The 21,156-nt window shown below is 38.1% G+C and overlaps 1 protein-coding gene across 4 annotated transcripts in view; it reads right to left on the bottom strand.

Moving 5' to 3' along the window:
- Positions 1-21,156, bottom strand: part of Arhgap26 (Rho GTPase activating protein 26) — a 462,007-nt gene that overhangs the window by 90,851 nt on the left and 350,000 nt on the right. For all 4 annotated transcript variants that reach the window (XM_013020413.1, XM_013020415.1, XM_013020414.1 and 1 more), the window contains one exon: positions 4,894-5,032. In XM_013020413.1, the coding sequence (XP_012875867.1) occupies positions 4,894-5,032 (139 nt within the window). The remainder of the gene's footprint in view (positions 1-4,893; positions 5,033-21,156) is intronic.

The raw sequence follows: 21,156 nt of genomic DNA on the forward strand, positions 1-21,156 counted from the left end.
AAGGTGTACTGTATTCATAAACTGCTTTATTAAATAGCAACTCCTTTGTACAACTACTTAAAGATTATAAAAATAAACAAAAAATATTTCCTTCCAGCTGAAAAATAGAGACATCACATGTGTCATATAACCCTTAAATAATAAATGTCCAGCATGAGAAACTAATTGATAAGTTGGTCATATATATTAAACATAGATAAAAATATTTATGTGAGAAAATTTCATCAGAGTTCAATTTGGGAATATTCTAATTTTATAGCCCCTTCTCAGTTCTAGAGACAAATTTCCCCAGTGCTCCTTAAAGTAGGACTTAGTCCTGCTCCTTTCTGTATACTCTCCTCATTCCCATAGATAGAAGCAGAAAGTCATGTGCTTGTGACTTGGTATACTATAATTCCACCTACACTGAAGAAAACTCCTTTGGGAAGAGGAGAGACACATCTGTGAATATTACCTAATATGCCATATACTTCTAGGAATATCAAATACAAGTGCAAAGGTAGAGACTGAGTCTTAAAGAGCTTTCAAAGTGACCCTCAGGAGTGTCTTCTCTGGGAAGAGGAAAGGTAATGACTTTCTGATTCCATAGCATTGGCCCAGATTCACCTTCTAAGGAAAGGAACGAGCTCTAGTTTCTACACAGAACAAGACCAAAGCAGAGAGGTGGGCTATAGGTCAACTGACAGTAAGAGACTGGAAACTCAAAGCTTCAGTCCTATTAAATATCTCAGCTGGTGACTGCAGAGGAGACTTGACTGGTGGAATGCAGAGCACTTCACTAAGGAGAAATAGGAATAAATGGACACAAGAGGTCAGGCAAAGAGACATAAGAGGAAAGAAGCTTCTGAAAAATAAGCCATGTCAAGCACAAAGGTAGAGAGAGGCATGTGGGTGTGTGCATGTACCTGTCTGTGAATGCATGCACACACAGCATAATCCTTCCAAAAAGGTTGTTTGCTCTGTGACAAGAACCTGAAGAAAGTTTAAATTCTCATCAAGTCTGCCAGGGGTCACAGAAAACATTATACAGACAGACCAACAGTAAGTGTGCAGACCAGTATAAACAGCCACTGACGACACCTGAACCCAGTTCTAGATAAGTGGACAGAAGAAACTTGAGTTTTGTATTTCTTTTCTTTCTTTTTTAGGTCGCAGTCCAGAACTTGTAGAGCTAATGATCTACCAACTAAGTCAACCTTCATCCCTAAATTTGTATATTTAAGAAGAAGATTAGAGTTAGTAAAAATGTAGAGCTAGGGGTGTCGATGCTGGTGTGGAATGTGGTACTCATTCCACTGGTGGTATACAGGTAATCCTAAGAGCGAATGAGTATGAATGTTTTTTTCCATGAATGATTACTTATTTTAATGTATAATAGAAGATAATATAGTGAAAACCTCAAATTCATCATTTTAGAGATTTCACAATTCATGATGAGGCCATATAAAGAAATCAGTTGAGGTAAGTTTAAAATGCATTAAACAGAAAATATCATGAATTACAGGGTTGTGGCACAACAGTAAATAGAGATCATTGAAGTTTGGGAAGTACTGAGTTAGATAGGTAAAGAAGCCTTCAACTGAAGAACCTGGTTATATTTAAATATGTCTAATCTTTACCTGTACTTCAAATCCAAACAGTGCTCTGATAAGTAAAATTTTGTCCTTGTCAACCGACTGTACAAAGGCAAAGGTGAATTGCACTAAAACATTACAACACATTGTCACCTGCTGAACAGTGATGGGAGGCTGCATTAAATCTGGAGTCATGAGTTCTTGGTCCAGTCTTCCTTGTAGCAGTGACTCTCCTACTCCTACCAGAGTTTCTCCCAGTGTCCCAGCAACAAACAATGAAACAAGCACACACACACATGCATGCACACTCTCACACATACATGCTTTTTGTATGTATACAGACTTTTCAATCAAATACACATAAATGCATATGTATTTACACACATATATATGCACACATACATACAGATGTCTTAAAAATATTTTACTATGAGGAAGGAGTGTAGCTAGATCCTTCCTTCCCAATATCTGACCAGGTGAAAGCTGTAGTCCTGTTTCTAGGGAGCATTCCCTAACTCTGAGAGAGAAGCTCTGCTGGTTCATTGTCTCCCTTCTGCACCCAGAGGTAAAGTGGCCTATTCTACAGTTTCAGGCAGGTTTGCTTTCACACATCCTTAACTTACAGCCTCTGCTTTGTGTAATAGAGCTCATCTTGGGCAAAAAAAAAAACTAAATGATTTTTCTTCTGTTTCTTTTCCCTCTGTGCTTGAGAGTATGCTTCCAGACCTATTCCAAGGCTATTGCTCCAGTCTGACCACAAGCCCAGCAGTATTTGAAGCCTAGGGGAGTTGACCAATTCTGTCCCCAACCACACTGTACATTGCCTAGTAAGAAACCTTCAGTTGACTGGCTTTCCTGGAAACCCGAGAAGCACATCCCCCGTAGCTTGGGCCCCCATTCACTTGGCAGATGAGGATGAGGTTGGTCCTGTTCCAACTGTTCCTTGGTATACACAGCAGAGCCCAGGGCCTCTGCTGATCATGGAGAGAATGTCTTCAGCCAAATGTTTAAGAAGACTAAAATCTACTATTCGAAGGGAGGACAATGCCAGGATGGAAAAGTGTATAGACTCATGGAACTAGAGTTTTAGGAATTGGACTGAAGGAAATGATGGAGATGTAAGGACAATAACCAGAGCTTTACTTATAAATGCAAAGTATCTGCAACAAACCAAATGGTGCTAAATACCAAGGTGTGGAAATGAAATTAAATAATGTTATGACATCTTTAAATGTAGTGGAATCTTGGAGGCAGAAGTGGTTTCAAGAGTTACATTAAGGAAGGCTATTACTTTTGCCATCAAGGGATATAAAAACTTAAGTTTCTGATTTTGATTTTTTTGGCAGTCCTGGGGTTTGATCTGAGGACCTCATACTTGCTATGCAGATACTCAACCTATGCCACCAGCCTTTTTTTTGTGTGTTTGTTACTTTTCGAGATAGTATCTTGCTTTATTATGCCTAGGTCAATCTGGACTGTTATCCTTCTATTTGTGCTTTCTTACTTTGCTGGGGTGACAGGTACCCACTTCAGTGACCAGGCATTGTGTTTCTTTTTTAGTTGGAATAACAAGTATATTACCATGCACAGCCATTGATAGAGATAGAGTCTTGTAAGCTTTTGATCTGAGCTGGCCTTGAACTGTGCTGGGCATGAGAGAAAGAAAAGTGTTACAAAGAGAAAGAAAAATGCCATGCCAAATATGAGGCCCTGATGGGGGTGTGTGTGGTGACTTGCCTATAATCCCTAGCACTCAGGAGCTGAGGTAGTAGGAGTATGAGTTTGAGGCCAGCCTGAGCTACACAGGGAGACCCTGTCTCAAAAAACAAAACAACAGCAACAAAAACTCACCTAAACATAAAAAAACCCATATATGGAATCTCTCCTCTTCAAGTCAAAGTAATTCAGGTCCTTTCAGTACCTTTGCTGAGCCTTGTACAGATCAATAAGGATAATGATGATGATGATACTGCCACTGCAGTATTTACTCAGCAATAACTCTGCAGCTGGCATGTATAAAGAGCTTTAATTTTCACAACAGGCTGATATTTATAGCAGAGGATAAGGCCACAACTCCTGTATTATATGGTCTCCTATTAAAAACTTGAAACGACACTGTGTATTTATGTCCAGTATCATACTGATCACTGGGAAGCTATTACCCTTATTTAACAAGAAGAGGAAACCAAGGTCCGGAGATGTTAAGTGATCTGCATATCACACATAGCTGACAAGCCCAGAGGCAGAATTTCCACTGAGGAAACCTGGAACTCAAGTTAGGATAGACAGTTGATGGAGGTAGATTTCTATAAGAAAAATTACTGTGCCAACTCATCACTATGTATCTACTGGTTTACTCCCTTTATCCCAATTTGGAGCTGTAAAGACAAGGCCTTTTCATACCCAGTCCCTTGAAGGCATAACATAATCATCAGCTATATGTAAGAGCCAGCCTTGATACCTACATGTGATTAAATAATACCTAATAATGGTAGCCGCAACTCTCAGATATTGGCCTTTGCCATTTGCTAGGCCTGGTGCCAGATGCTAAAACACGTAATATTACAACTGCCACGAGATGCGTACTCTTAAGCCTTTTTACAGATGAACAAACTGACATTGAGGGGGTAAAAGGCTTGCCTTGTGGTAATACTGGCATAGGAACCAATATCTGACTGACTTCCAGAAGAGCCATAGGCCTCATCTCCTACCCCTCACCAGACTCTTCTTATAAAAACTGAAACATAACTATATATTTTAAGTCTTAATAACTGGTTCAGATTTTCTGGAATGAAAAAAATTGCATTTGAGGTGATAATTCTCTGTTCTTTGGAACTAGGAGGAATGATTTTCTAATTAATTCATTTATTATTTCCAAGTATGTTAAAGTACCAACTCCAGGTCTGACATGGGGGAAAACACACAAAGGCACATTCAGTAGGGCATAGGACTTCTTCCTTTAAGCATTTAAACACAAACTGAGTTAAAAAAAAAAAAGGCAAAATTATTCCAAGGAAAAAAGGGCCACAGAGGTGATGCTGGAGCTGAACTCAAGAAAACAGGCTCAGGTATCTGCCCACAGATCTAGAAAGAGACTTCTCAATAATAGCCTATACCTTTCATTTTCAGCAATTCTATTTCCTACCCTAGGAGGGTTACTTAGCAATAGAACTGGAAGGGTACAGTGTATCTGGAAGGGTACACAGTATCAAGAACACATAGAGCCAACAGAACACAGAGCAGCTGGAGGTATCCCTCCTGAGCAGGAGGAGGCCACATGGAAGGTCTACCACCCTGACTCTGGGCAACAGGGACTCACGTTTCTCTGTTGATTGCACAGCATGGAAGAGTGTTAGTGGCCTCTCACTGCAGGATGGGGGCTTGGAGTCACTGCTTTTCTTCCGAGACAGGTGTAGCTGGGCATTGGTGAGTGGCACATCAGGCACAGTGTTAAATATCTGCAAATAGAGTTTCACAAAAAGGTTACTTGCTTCTATGAATTAAGAAGACAGCACAGGCCTTAATCAGTACAATGTAAAGGTTAGTGGTAAGGAAAGATTAGTGGGAGAAAAGATTGGAGAATGATGAAAGGGTTGACATTGGTTAGGATGCATTGTATTCATAAACTGCCTTGTTAAATGGCAACTCCTTTGCTCCACTACTTAAAGATAATAATAGTAATAAAGATGAAACACCATAAGAGCTCATTCTCATTCCATTCATTTGCTGGAATACTTTTCCAAATAAAATAAACAAAACACACACACACACACACACACACACACATACACAGAAAAGACTGGAGAAGACATTTCTGGCATTTGCTCAGGGCTTCACTATAGATATATCTAGAAGTAGTATTAGACTAGGAACATTAGATTCAGGAACTGATCCTAGAGTTTGGTGACAGCTCACTTACATTTCTAACCCTGTCTGTCATGATCCCCATGAATCAGGAGAAATGGAAGTTATTGAGATAACCAAAGCCATTGTCTATTAAAAGTATTTACTTTTTGTTTTATTTTAAATTATAAAGTTATGCAAAGGAAATACCATTATTTTTATAAGTACAATGTATCTTGATCAATGTCACCCCTTTCCTTCTTCCCCATCTCTCCTAACCCAGCCCCTTCCCTCAATTTCTTAATTTCACAGGCTATGTATTGCATGTAACAGTAGTTTTATGAGTGTCTTTATCCAGAACCAATTAATCAGAAATCCCTTTACTTTTCTTTATTAGTTTCCTTCCCAGTTCTTCTCAACTATTCCATAACTTTCTTAAACTGCTAACTCCGAGCAGGGCTTTTCCCCTCACCAGCTGTCCTCAGAGGGAGAAGCCTTCCCATTTCAGCAGCTCTGCAGTATGAATGAAGCAGAACTTCCTTTTTCTGGCTGAAAAGTTACAAAGAGGTTGATTTTTTTCTCCTTTTAAAATTATCTTCAAATAATTGTACAAAGAGGTTTATATATAACATTTCTATTATGAGTACAAGGTATCCTAAGGTGTTGATTTTTAACCCATGATAAAAGGTACAAATGTGTGTATATATGTGTGTATACGTATATAGATAAAGATATACACACTACACCTACACCTATACTACACTACACCTACATATTCTCATATGTATCTTTGACAACTTGGAAAAATGTAGAAGAGTCTTAAGAAAACAGAGTAACTTTCCCAGTTCTATTATTCAGAGAAAATTACTATTAACATTTAAGGGTATCCTTCCCACCCCCCCCCTCAGGACTGAGAACTAATGGCAGTGCTTTATCACTTGAGTCATACCCCAAGTCCTTTATGCTTTAGGTTCTTTTCCAAATATGTTCTTGTGCTTTTGCCCAGACCAGTTTTAGACTCTGATCTTCCTAGTAACTGAGATTACAGGCATATGCTACCATGTCGAGTTTAGGTTTTATTTCTTTATAAGTTTTGTTTTTTTTGGGAAGGTGAGAGAGATATTAAAGTCCATGGTAAAAATATGACAAAAAAGCGATAGACAAAAGTAACAGCAACTCTTAACCTTTCTTTCTATAGATAAAAGTATGACAGCATCTACAAATCATAATAGCTAACAATTGCATGGTGCCTACCACGGTTATAGTAGCCACCACTTACTGTGAACTCCCCAGGTGCCAGGCACCTCACTCTACAGCCTATCTGCACCTCACACAGTTCTCAGAACCCTGTGTGATAGTCAATGTGAACCTTGAGGCATAGGAAGGTGAAGTTACCAATATTCTAGATATAGTTCTAGATGGGAACAGGCCTCCCCCCACCAGCCCCAGATTCCTTTTTAAATGCATACAATAATACTACTCATTCATTCAATCAGTGAAATTCTTTTGAACATCTACTTTATACTAAGCACTTTGGGTTTAGCAGTGAATGATACAAATGTGTTTCCTGTGGTTAGAGAATTTACATTCCAGTAGCTGCGGTTTACTAAGTATTTGCTACGATACATACTGGGCTAAGTACTTTGTGTGAATTCTCATTTAATGCTAAACACACTTTCCATAGCTGAGATTATATGCTTTATAATTTTATATCCTATATATTCCTTCTTCCATTATACGGCAGTATTCTCTATTTGTTAAAAAAAATCCCTAACATGATTCATAATGGTTATATAACCAGCCCTCTGACTGTATTGAGCTATCAAAGTTTATCAATGCATTTGGTTATCACTTTTCAGTAAAGTTACCATTTTTCTTAATTTTCTCTTTCCCCCATCACGACTTACAAGAGGGTAGAGGTGGCTGGCCGTTTCCCTTCAGGTATGGGTGACCCTACATACCTGAGAATCTTTCTCCTAATCATCTCCTTTGTGTCTGCATTTAAAAGCAAAATTCTAAAGCTAACACGGAGGAAACAACTATATAAGAATTATAAGAATTTCAGCTGTTCTCCCTGGGTTGGCAGGTCCTGGGCTCCAGTGATGCCAGTCAGCTGGTTAAGTCAGTCTCCCTCTAAAACACAGCTGTTTGAAGGCAGCATTATCATATCTTTCCTAGGGACTGGAAATTCACAAGATATATGGAATCACTGCACATAGCTGAGATGGACTGGGGAGAAGGCTAGGAAGAGGAGACTTAAAGCAAAAACAACATGATATCTAACTTCAAGAGCAGTTGGAACCAGTATATAATGTTTCCCAGTGCTATATAGTCTCTAGTCTCTTTCTGACCTCCTACAATGAAAGAAAAGTGAAAAGCTATGTTGAGCTCCAGTGTTATGACCTCTAAGAAACTTTCTCCCCCTTGACTTTGTGCCTCCAAGTCATAATGAGCTATAGCCATTTTTACATGACACCCTTAATATGCACCATTATCATCAACATTTTAAAGTGGCTTCTCTACATGTGTGTTTGCACCTGTTAAGCACTAGGCTAAGTGTTCATGTGACTAATTCCTAAGCTGTAGGTCAACTCAGCAAAGAACATAGGATCATTTGTTGTGCAATGAGATCTCCTGATCTGCCATACATGTGAGCAAGAGTGAGACCACAAGTAAAACCTAGGACTTCAGAGACATTACACCTTTCTAAATTAGACCAAGTGGGAACAGGACACAAATGTTCATTAAGGAGTCTAGGAAGTCATCCTCTAAAGTTCTATTGTTTATTTAACTCTGAAACTTGAACACAAGCCAAGTTGCTTTCTTGGCCACTTTCTAGCCAGGTCAGGGGGTTTGCCTGTAGGCCCAAAGTTCAAGTTGGAATTCTGATGCGAATAGGAATCATTCACAGCTCTGTTGGTTATTTCAATCCTATTTCATTTAGAAGAGAATCAAATGAAGCTTTCTTCAGGCTGTCAGGAAGAAACACTGGTCAAAGCTTTCTGCTGAAGGACTGGCACATGAGCTCATGTCAACTAGGAGCAATGGATTCATGAAACACTTCCATGCAGCTGGAACAATCTACTCATTTTACACACACCTTCCAAATTAACACAGAGAGAGGAGATTCATTCTATGCCCCAGGTGTTCTGTTAAAACTGACCAACTTAAATGAATTCCAATTTAGTCATGAATGTCTTGCAGATAAAAGTTAAGAAGACTGTAAGACTGCTATAAGCTATTAAAAATAAAATTATAAAATAAAAATACAACTCTAGGTAAACCTGCTAAGTATTTTCAATTTCAAGGTTCCTATAAGTAGAAACTATAAATGCTGAACTACTATTTTCACTTAAGCCATGAAAGATAGAAGTTGGATTGGGTTGATTTCATCTTTGCAGTCAGACAGCCTTGGAATGAATCCAGGACAACACCAACAGCTTCATTGACCCATCATTGACATCTACTTCATCACCATATCACCATATGAAATACAGGAAAGGAATATAAAGTAATTTTGAAGGAGGAGAGTATTTGAACTTTAAAATGCAACAGATCTGAGTTTGAATGCTGGCCTTCAACATACTAGCTGAACACACACAAATGGTTTTTAAGCCTTCTAGACCTCTATTCCCTTGTGAAAATGGGGATCTAACATGGCAAGGTACATAAAATGCTTAAAATAGAATCAGGACAAGAGATAGTACTAGTATGTATGACAAAAAATAACCAAAATTCATTCAGTGCTTGCTTACCATGATAAATTATTTACACAGACAAACTTTGTGGATTACTTCATTCCTAATAATAATGACAGATACTATTATTCTGGCCATTTTTTGGATGAGGAAACAGACTCACTGAAATTACCCAATTTGTCCAAGGTGACAAAGATAAGGAGCACAGTTGGGTAGGGCCCAACAGCTTGTGAGGCTCAACCTCTTGTGCATTTTATACCTAATATTAATTTGAGAAACAGAAGACAAGATAGTACGTTTTAGAGTTCAACAGATTTGATTCTAGCTCTGTGATCTTGAGCAAAGGATGTAAATCTGTGATGTGACCTCCAGATAGCTCATCTACAAAAGTTGGAGATTCCTCAACAAAAATAAAGAAAAAGAAAAAAACTAAACAAAGAAGTACCCCCAATGATCCAGCAATACCACTCTTAGGCATTTATCCAAAAGATTACAAATGAGAATGTAGTAAAGCCACTGGTACACCCATGTTAATGACTGCAATGTTCAAGGTATGGGCTTTAAAGTGAGACAAGTGTGAATTTCAATTCCATAGCTAAGGTATGGAAATAGACCAGATGCCACTCAATGGACAAATGGATCATGAAATGTGTGTGTGTATGTATATACACACATATATATACGCATATACATATATATGTGCATATATATGTGTATACACACATTTCATGATCCATTTGTATATATGTGTATATACACAGAAACATATATATATATATATATATATATATATATGCACACACATACATGCATATCACTGAATTTTGCCCATTTACCAGGAAGAATGATACTACATCATTTTCAAGGAAGTGGATGGACCTGGAAAAAATTATATTAAGTCAGGTCCAGAGAGACAAAGGATATATGTTTGCTCCCATATGTGGAAATTAAAACTAATTTATAAATGTACAAGTAAATACATATGGACTAAATACAAGTATACATAAATGTATTAATTGAAGTATGGTGCCTGAAGGGGATTAATCAAACAATGCAATTCCTTAGAAAAACTAACAAAATGAATACTGGCACTTGAAAGGTGTAGCGGGGGAGGTCAATGGGGGAGGGGTAAACAAATGAAAAGGGGTAGGGGACAAATCAAAGAAGTGAAGGACCTCTATGATGAAAACTTTAAAAACCTGAAAAAGGAAATCAAAACAGAACTTAGAAAAGATCAACACCGTAAAAATGGCAATACTTCCCAGGGCTATCTACAAATTCAATGTGATACCTATCAATATTCCAACCTCATTCTTCAAGGAAACAGAAGAGGCAATCCAAAAATTCATATGGAACAATAAAAGACCCCGAATTGCAAAAATGATCCTTAACAGAAAGAACAGTGCTGGAGGAATATCAATACCAAATTTCAAACTCTACTACAAAGTAATTAAAACAGCTTGGTACTGGCACAAAAACAGACTTCAGGACCAATGGAATAGAATTGAAAATCCAGAATGAACCCACAGACCTATAGCCACCTAATCTTCAATAAGGGAGCTAAAAAAAAAAAAAAGAATGGAAGAAAGAGAGCCTCTTCAGCAAATGGTGCAGGCAAAATTGGTTAACCACTTGTAGAAAACTAAAGCTAGATCCTTATATATCGCCTTGCACCAGAATCAACTCCAAATGGATCAAAGACCTCAAAGTCAAAGCAGACGCCCTGAAAACATTACAGGATGGAATAGGAGAAACCTTAGGTCTCCTTGGCACAGGCCAAAATTTTCTTAATAGAGACATAGAAACACAATAAATCAAAGAAAGGTTGGACAAATGGGATTGCATGAAGCTGCAGAGCTTCTGCATGGCAAAGGACATAGCTAGCAAGATCAATAGAAAGCCCACGGATGGGGAGAAGATCTTCACTAGCCATACAACAGACAAGGGTCTCATATCTAAAATATACCTTGAACTCAAAAAATTAAATCCCCCAACAACAAATCCTCAAAGAAACCACTGCCCAATAAATAAGTGAGGTAAAGACTTAAAGAGAAACTTCTCTGAAGAGGAAAGAAGAATGGCCAGTAGACACATGAAGAAATGCTCAACCTCTCTAGCCACAAAAGAAATGCAAATCAAAACAACATTGAGATACCACCTCACCCCTATTAGAATGGCTAGAATCAAGAACTCTAATAACAACAGATGCTGGAGGGGATGTGGCCAGAAGGGAATATTACTGTATTATTGGTGGGAGTGTAAACTTTTTCCTCAAAAGACTCCACACAGAGCTCCCCTAGGACCCAGCAATCCCACTTTTGGGCATTTACCCAAATGATCACAAACAAGACTATATTAAAGCTACCAGCACTACTATGTTTACTGCAGCATTATTTACCATACTCAGTAGATGAATGGATCAAAAAATGTGGTGTGTGTATATGTGTGTGTGTGTGTGTGTGTATATATATATATATATATATATGATGGAGTTCTATGTCTCCATCAGAAAGAATGTCTTCGCCCCATTTGTTAGGAAATGAAAGACTTGGAGAAAACCATATTAAGTGAAGTAAGCCAGGCCCAAAGAAACATAGGTCCCATGGTTTCCCTTATTTGCAATAACTAGTATATGTCTGGGACAAGCAGAAAAGATCAGATAAGATGATGTTAAGCGAAATGAACCCCAAGATAAGGACACAAGTGGTTTTTTCTTCCTTGGTATTGTTTCTAACGTACTTATAAGACACCATGTGATTTTTTCTTTTGTTGCTTTGTGTGTCCCTCCTGCATGGTATAACCCGTTTTCACTGTATTTCATGTTGGTATTATTTGGGGAGGGAAGGGAAAAAAACAAAATATTTAAATAGGGATACAGATTGACCCACTGCAACAATGAGATATACAAGACACTATGTGGAAAAAAGAAACTTTACAATTTAGGTGGGGGAGGCGTGGGGAGGGTTGGGGGTATATTTGAGGAGGTGGGAGGGAAGGGATGGTAGGGGAAAAACAAAGGAGGAGACAACAATGCTGGATAAGACATGTACTCATTACCTTGCTCATGTAACTGTAACCCCTCTGTATAGTATTTTCACAATTAAAAAAAACTTATTTAAAAAAAAAGAAAAGAAGAGAAAAGCAAAGCAAAGCAAAGAAACGAAAAGGAAAAGAAAAAAGAAACGAGTAGTTATAAAATTCAATGTGTAAGCTGGGTGCTAGTGGCTCATGCTTATAATTATAGCTACTCAGAAGGCTGAGAGATCTGAGAATTGTGGTTCAAAGCCAGCCTGGGCAGAAAAGTCCCCATGAGATTCTTTCTTTTCTTTTTATTTTTGGTGCCAGTCCTGGGATTTGAACTCAGGGCCTGGGCACTTTCCCTGAGCTGCTTTTGCTCAAGGCCACAGCATCATTTCCAGCATTATCTGTGTATGTGCTACTGAGGAATCAAACCCAGGGCTTCATGCATGCTAGGTGAGCAAGCCACCCCTAACCCACATTCCCAGCCCACCATGAGATTTTTATCTCCAATTAATTACTCAAAAACTCAAAGTGGTATGGCAGCTCAAGTAATAGTGTCCTGGTCTTGAGCACAAAGAGGCTCAGGGACAGTACCCAAACCCTGAGTTCCAGTCCAACAACTGACCTCCCCAACAAAAAAAATTCAATGTGTATTCTATGAAATTAAGACAATTGAGGGGAGGGTTTACCTTGGGATTGATGAGGGAGAATGATTAAAGCAGTGACATCACTCAAAATGCATTGCACTCATAAACTGATTTGTTGAATGGTAACTCTTGTACAACTACTTAAAGATAATTTTAAAAATTGAAAAAAAAGTTCCATTACCATGGTGAGGACTCAAACAACTAACAGTTTGGTCCACGCTGTTCCCAACACACTGTTGTGTTCAACAATAAAGGAGACTTAGAGTGTAAGAACGAAAATAACTGGAGTTTCATAATAAATTATTTGTAATCAGTACACAAGGATTTAATTTATAAGTGTAAATTTAATTACTGCTCTTTGCAAAACATCAATCTTAACTGCCTACAGCAATGTTAGACTCTGCTGTTCTTTTTCTCTTGTCTACCAAATTCATATTTCTCTGGTCTCCCTCTAGCCCATCTTGACATTGTAGAGTATGGACACTAGTGGATTTTATTCTTAATCATGTTGAAAATTCATTCTTACAACCTTTTCTCAATCTCATCTGCCACATGCCCCAACAATTTGAGAGGATTAGGAGTCTTCCTGCAAAGTATGCAGTATGCTCATTATTATGCGCTATTAATTTTATGGGAGGAAAATTAGGTCATGAGGAAGAGCTCCTGGTCTATAACTGTGAAACAGCTCTGAGACAATAAATCACAGTAGAGGCCTGGAGATTACAGTCTAAAACAGAAAGGTTTGCACAAGAAACAAGACGAAGTATTTTCTCAAGGCAGAAGTCCATCAGGGTTTCATTTATTACACGGCTGGAGTATTCAAATCTGAGGAATGGAGGGCGACAGCTATTGAGAGAGGTTCACTCTGCTCATGGTTCTCATGACAGCACTGTCAGGGGTCAGAGGAGCCATGGGTCCAGTACTTTCAAACTGCCAGGCAAGCCTCAGCAGAACTCATTTGCTATAATCACAGAGAAGCCAAATTCAGAGGCTGTAGATGCAGAAAGGTTTTCTAAGGACAGCTGGAAGTCTTATGTCCTGTTGATATCAGCATTTTGGCAGGGGGATCAACAATTTGGAAAGCAGTTTGGGAAGTTTTATTAAAAATCTCTCAAAAGGAACCAATTACATTTAGTAACTGAGGGTATATATAGACAGATGGCTATGATTTTTTTTCATATCTCCAGATTCTGTTTCCTGTTATCTTTGCTGACAGAGAGAAATACAACAACAAACAAACTCCACCCCTATATGAACAGTATTAAAGGAGCTTCCAAATTAAAAAAAATTACTTGTTTATCTGGAGTTTACAAAAGGGAATTTATGTGTCTTACTACACTTATGAAGAATATCTCACATAGTATGTGCCACACACAAAAAAAGAGAATTAGTTTGGTGACTGGACAGAGTCATTCCAGCTTACCACACAAATACTTCTATCTTACTTCTTAACCTGAAGGCAGACCAACCCAAAAGAGTACCAAGAACCATTACAGTACAACCAACCATACTATATCACCACCATCATCATTGTTGTTCAATTAAAAATTAGCAATTATGAAATAATAAGGAAATGAACTGCACTTCCAAGCACTGATAAATCAATTGCATTTGAATGCATCTATGTTTTATGCATGAAGCCCACCAATGATGCAATGGATTCTAAGGTAACCAACATTTTAGTTAAAGCGGCTCAAGGTAGTTTAGCAGGCCCAAGTCAACTTAAATCACGCTAACTCCATAGAATTCACAGCCATCTTATAAAGTTGCTTAGGCCTAGGTACTTTAAGTTTTCAGCATGTTCATCCATGGTTGGGTTGTTACACAGCTTTGAAACATTAGGAGTTAAAGTATGTTAAAAGAGGGTTCTAGTGATTGCCCCAAATCACTCACTTCTTCCAAAGCCCACTGGTGGACTAGGAAAGGAAATATACTAATAGGCATTATAAATATCACAAAATACACTAAGAGGCATTATGGACTAATGCTGACAGAAGTATACAGTGCACAGGTATACAGGTATACATCCTGTTTTACATGCAAAACCCTTTTCAGGAAACTGGCAAAAGAAATGCCTTAGGTTGTTACAAAAATCAACATTTCCATTCCTGCTACTGCTACTCTCTGTTAGGACAGTACAAAGTAACACACACACACACACACAATTAGCCTTTCATGCTTAACCAAACCCACAAAAAGGCAACTGTTTTCTTGATAGAGTTGTTCTTCCTAGATATCTGAAGTTTTCAAAGTCACTGAAATACAAACCTTAAATAAAAAAACTGGGCTGGGAAGGTGGCTCAGTGGTAGAGTGCTTGCCTTGCATGCATGAGGCCCTGGGTTCGATTCCTCAGCACCACATAAGCAAAAAGAAAAAAAGCTGGAAGTGGCGCTGTGGCTCAAGTGGTAGAGCGCTAGCCTTGAGCTGAAGAGCTGAGGGACAGTGCCCAGGCCCAGAGTTCAGGCCCCACGACCGGACCCAAAAAATAAATAAATAAATAAATAAAAATACTATTTTTAAGAAATTGCAGAATTTCCAGTCTTTGGAAGTATCTTGGATAATGGAAACATTTAATACTTTTGTTTTAAAATCTTAACTAGAAGCATACAAAGATTATTTCCAAAATGACCTGAAATATTTGACTGCTCAGTATTTTTAAATTCTGGGCTGATAAGCTGCAAGTCTGAAGAAAAGATTCTTCTGCCATAAAGAAATGGTAACTTAAAACAATTGACCATACCTCAGATTAAGCAAGGTAAGAGCCAAAATCTTTTGCCCTTTGCCCTTTCAACCTGTACTTGATTACAGGTATAAAGAGCCACACCCACAAGTCTGCCCTTCTTTAGCTGTCATATGACAGTCTGGAGTCACAGATGGGAAACCATGTTACAAACTAGCTTTTTCCCTTTATAAGTCTGGCAAGAAGAAGCATATCTCTTTCCCTTCTAAAAATGTTGATTTTAAAGTAAAAAAAATTTTTTTTCTAGTTTTAGACATTTATTACTTAGTTCTCCATATGGAGGCTTACAAGGGGTATCTGAGGACTGAACTTGCTACCACAACTGATGGGGTCTCTGATGATCCCATTGATCCACATAAACAAGTAAAGGCTAGTCAAAGGTTAGCCTCCCTGAGGTACACGTTTATATCAGCATTGTCAAATGTATGGCTTTGTTATATAAAATTGTTATATAAAATTTTGATATCTACTATCAGGGTACAAAGTACAGTGCATGGTTCGGCATCCAGGGATATCTTTCTAAAAGGCTGATACCATCATTTTACTATTCTCCTTGGAAAACCCCAGGTTTCAGCAGTACATTCATCCCACTTTCCACAGCTTTTAAGACTTTTGACAAATGAGCTGAATCCAACTGTATTCCAGAATCATCTCATGCTATCTGGCAAAATGTCACCCACAGTCCCTTCACAATCTTGCCACTTTTTAAATTTTACAGTAATGTATTAGCATACTTTAGTTGTACAAGGGGTGTTTCATTGTGACAATTTCACATATGAATACAATACATCCTAATCAAATTCACTTGCTATTACTTTCACTTATTCTCCTGCCCCCTTCTTAAAACTGCTTCACTAGGTTTCATTATTCTATGTTCACACATGTAAACTACTTTGACCATATTTCATATGTACAATTTGTCTAATGTTGATCCCTCCTCTCTAAAATGCTCTTCTTTCTATTCATTCTTTGCCTAGAAAACCTGTTCATCAACCAGAGTCTAGTGACAGCAGAATCAAATTATTCTTCCTCAGTGGATGTTACATCTTAGTGGATGTTACTTAGCAAATATAGTTAGCTATATCATAACAAAATAGTTGCCACTTGAATTAAAGGATCTATCTTATTTATCTTAAGCCAATAGTCGATACTCAACCCTTAGATATGTATTTTAATGTTTTTTTCTTTCATGCATGTGTTTCTAACGCATTTATAAGATTATTTCTTTGTTGCTTTGTATGTCCCTCCCCCACAGTATAACCCCTGCTTTCACTATAGTTGATGTCAGTATAACTTGTGGAGGAGATGGGGAAAAACAAGTCATTTAAGGATACAGGTGGACCTGTTGCAACAATGAGAAGTACAAGTTGTCATGTCGAAAACGAGCTTTACAATGTTGGTGGAGGGGGAGGATTGGGACTGGGGGGAGGGGGGAGGCTGGGAAGGGATGTGAAGGATAAACAAAGGAGGAGGCTGCAATGCTTGGTAAGAAATGTACGCATTATCCTGCCCATGTAATTGTAACCCCTCTGTACAGTATGTTCACAAATAAAATAAAATAAATTAAAAAAATAGTCGATACTCAATAAATGTTTACTATCTCAACGAGAGGTTAGATTGAATGGATTTTCATAGCCGTGGGTTCTAAACGGTCCTTAGTTCAATCCTAGTTCACTACCTATCAACGTGTTTCATCTTCTAAGTACTTGAAGCTCATAATTTGTAAAGAAAGCTAGAAATACTGACCATATAGTGTTGCTGCAAAAATTAAATGAAATGCTGGGTGCTGGTGGATCACACCTGTAATTCTAGTTACTCAAGAGGATGAGATCTGAGGATTGCAATTTGAAGCCAGCCTGGCCAGGAAAGTCCATGAGAAACTTATCCCCAAAAAACTACTCAGCCGGAAGTGGTGCCCTGGCTTAAATGGTAGAGTGCTAGCCCTGAAAGAAAAAGCTCTGGGACAGTACCCAGGCCCAGAGTTCAAGTTTCAGGCCCAGAACAAAAAAATAAATAAAATGAAATAAAATTTGTGGAGCGGAAGGGGAAAAACAAGTCGTTTAAATAAGGATACATGTGGACCCGTTGCACCAATGAGAAGTACAAGTTGTCATGTCGAAAACGAACTTTACAACTTTGGTGGGGGGGGGGGGGGGGAGGGAAGGGGGAGGATAGGAAGGGATGGGAAGGGAAAACAAAGGAGCCTCTACAATGCTTGATAAGAAATGTACTCATTATCTTGCCCATGTAATTGTAACCCCTCTGTACAGTATTTTCACAATAAAAAATAAATAAAAATTAAAAAAAACAGATAAAAAGTTGCTTATCATATCTTGTACACAATAAGTTATAGAAGTAAGCTATTACTATCACTATTATTATGATTACTTTTAAATATTATTATTATTACATTTAAAAAGTTCTATTAACTTTAACTGAATAAATAAATCAGTATATATTACAAACATGGAAAAAGAAGTCTCCATGATCCCCCCAAAAGTATATTACATGTTAAGGCTTCTTCACCTTTCTATCTCTTCTTACTCTGGAATAATTATTTCCTAAAACTCTGGAAAATATTGTTCTCCTCCATAGTCTGCTGGCATGGATTTTCTGGGCCATTGTGATGGGGTAAATGTGTAGTCTGTACAGCTTCTCCTAGCCAATCTGAAGTTATATGAATAACACATCACTAAGGCTCCCAAGGACTCATATGTGTATTCTTTGTGAAATAACAGTTCTGGTGAACTAGCTATACTCACAGGCACTAGCTGGAGGATAGGTAGATGTGCTGGTGACAGCATAAAGCGTTCACCTTCATGATTAACCCTATGCTGAAGGTTTAATGCTAACCTTTACTAAATAAGTAATCCCACAGACAGGGACAAAAGATATATGTTAGCCAGTTACAATGCAGATGTCTTTTTCTCTGTTGAAAGCAAAATAAACAGACTAAAACATGTTTTATTAAGTTAGGATAACTGAATCTTTTAGATACCAAGAGTTTCATATTTCATGTGTATATGTATGTGTTATTAATTATTGAGCATAGGGCCTCTTGCTTGCTAGGCAAGTGTTCTACCTCTGGAGCTATGCCTCCCAGTCCCTTCTTCCCCCTTTTAAAATGCTGGTTATAAGGTCAAACTGTCTTTTCCAGTTTAGACATTTATTAGTTAGTTCTCAAAATGGAGTCTCACACAGGGCTTTTGGGAGCTGAATTTGCCACTACCACCAAAAGTCTGAAGGCCCTTGATTTTTAAAACATGGTTTTGCAGAGAAGAAACAGAAGAATACTTTCTATTAGAAGTACTGAGCAGTTGCCCATGTTTACTACTTACAAGAAGGCAAAGCCTTCCCCAAAGGGAATTAAATGCAAACCCACAAGGCACAATAGACTGTCTATAAAGATGGCAGTCACGGAAGTTTCCCATGTCTGCAAAAACATTGTTCCTTCCATCCATAGATGGAGTGTATTAGTCCATTTTTACTACATAGAAATACCTGAAGCTATTATAAGTGAGTGAGTGTGGTTGTGTTTGTGTTTGTGTGTGTGTATAAAATACTTAAGGCTGAGTAACTTTGTAAAGAAAAGTGGCTTATTTTGTTTAATACTTTTAGAAGTCTACTGGTGGACACACTGGTGATAGTACTTTTTGCTGCCTGAGGTAGAGAGGTGACAGTATATGTGAAATGTGCATGTAACTGTGTGTTGTGTGTGTGTATGCATGCGTGCGTATACATGCGTGCACACATAAGTCTCTCTGTCTTCTGGTCTCTCCTTCATCTTATAAAGCCAACCATAGGTATTTTACCCTGATGACCTTTCCTAATCATAATTACCTCTCAAAAGCTCTACTTTTAAATACTATAGTCCTTGTCCTTTAAGAACAAAGGTTGAACCAATGCAACAGCGATACTCACAAGACACCAGGTTGGAAATGAACTTTATAACTTCTGGGGAGTAAGGGGGGAAAATGGGAGAAAAATGAGGGAGGGAGTAAAAATTTCAACAAGATATGTACTCATTACCTTATATATATAACTGCAAGCTATCTGTACATCACCTTTACAATAAAATTAAATTTAAAAACAGCATAGTCTGATTAAGTTTCTACCCTCTTAATACTTTACAATGGGAATTGAGTTGCAACATATGAACCTTTGAAAGTCACTTCCCCAAACCATATCCAAAACTAGTGTTGAGACTAGTTCTATCCCCTTGAACTTGGCTGGACCTGACTTGCTTTGTCCAACAGAATAAGGTAGAACAGACATTGTTTTTTGTTTTAAGACTGGGCTTTAAAAGCATATTTCTATGTTTTACTCCTTTGAAGTTTAGACTAGATTACTGGGTGAAGAAAGATCACATGGTAGTAGAGGGATTGAGAGAAAGAGAGGGAGAGAAAGAAGGAGAGAAAGAGAAAGGGGCAAGGAAAGAGAGAAGGAAAAAGGGAAAGGAAAGAGAAATATGAGGAAGGGGGAGATAGAAGGAAGGGGAGAGAGTAGGGAAAGGGAAGGCAGGAGAGAGAGAGAGAGAGAGAGAGAGAGAGAGAGAGAGAGAGAGAGAGAGAGCACTAGTATTACCATCCCAGGCATAAGGTATGAGTTATTTTAATCTTGCAGGTCTAGTTGAGTTCCCAGCTGACACTAAATAGGACATACATAATCCTACCCCAATTCTCAACCTACAGAATTGAGAACAATGAGATCACTGCTCCTGGATACTCAGGAGAATGAGACTGGGAAGGCTGTAGTTCAAAGTTAGCCTAGGCAAAAAGTCCATGAGACCCCATCTGTGCAGGAAAATCTGGGTATAGCGATGTGTAGGTGTCATCCCTTTGAGAAATATAAATAGGGAGACTGCAGTCCAAGCTAGCCTAGGCAAAAAAGCAAGACTAAAAATTAACCCAGGTAAAAAGGGGTGAGGATATGGTTTAAATGGCAGAACCTGCCTACCAAGTGCAAAGTCCTGTATTATCTTTAAAAAAAATCATTGCTGTTTTAAGTCACTAAGCTGGGAGATGATTTGCTCTGTAGCAACAGAGAGGTACAAGGGGCATCTTGTGATTCTCTTTCTATGGATCAATCCAACAGTTAGACACCTGCATTGCCACAACTTCATTTCCATTATATTCTATTTTTTCCCAGATCATGCTTAATCATTAGTCCTACTTTGTATAAAATGTTCTTAACAATGTAAGAGTAATAGTGCATGGACTTAGGACTTATTTTAAGCAAAAGGACAGATGCTATCGGATGTAAAGGCTTTGTTGAAAGCATTTCTGAAATTGTAGTTTCATGATTTTCTCTAACTTGTGCATTAAAGAAAACACAGAAAATGAGTAACTCCTAGAAATGTGTGTGAGAGAGTATATCTGTGTGTATGTGTATTCATGTGTATAAGAGAGACAAAAAGCAATTTTCTAGAAAATTACAGCCACACCTAAGGAATGCTATTAAATCTCATTGTCTTCAACATTGTGCATTTTGAAGAATAACTCTGTGACAATATTTTCTTTTCTTTTTTTTTTTGGTCAGTCATAGGGCTTGAACTCAGGGCCTGAGCCACTGTCCCTGAGCTCTTTTTGCTCAAGGCTAATGTTCTACCATTTTGAGCCACAGTGGTTAATTG

This window comes from Dipodomys ordii, unplaced genomic scaffold (assembly GCF_000151885.1).
Source record: "Dipodomys ordii isolate 6190 unplaced genomic scaffold, Dord_2.0 Scaffold50, whole genome shotgun sequence".
NCBI lineage: Eukaryota > Metazoa > Chordata > Mammalia > Rodentia > Heteromyidae > Dipodomys > Dipodomys ordii.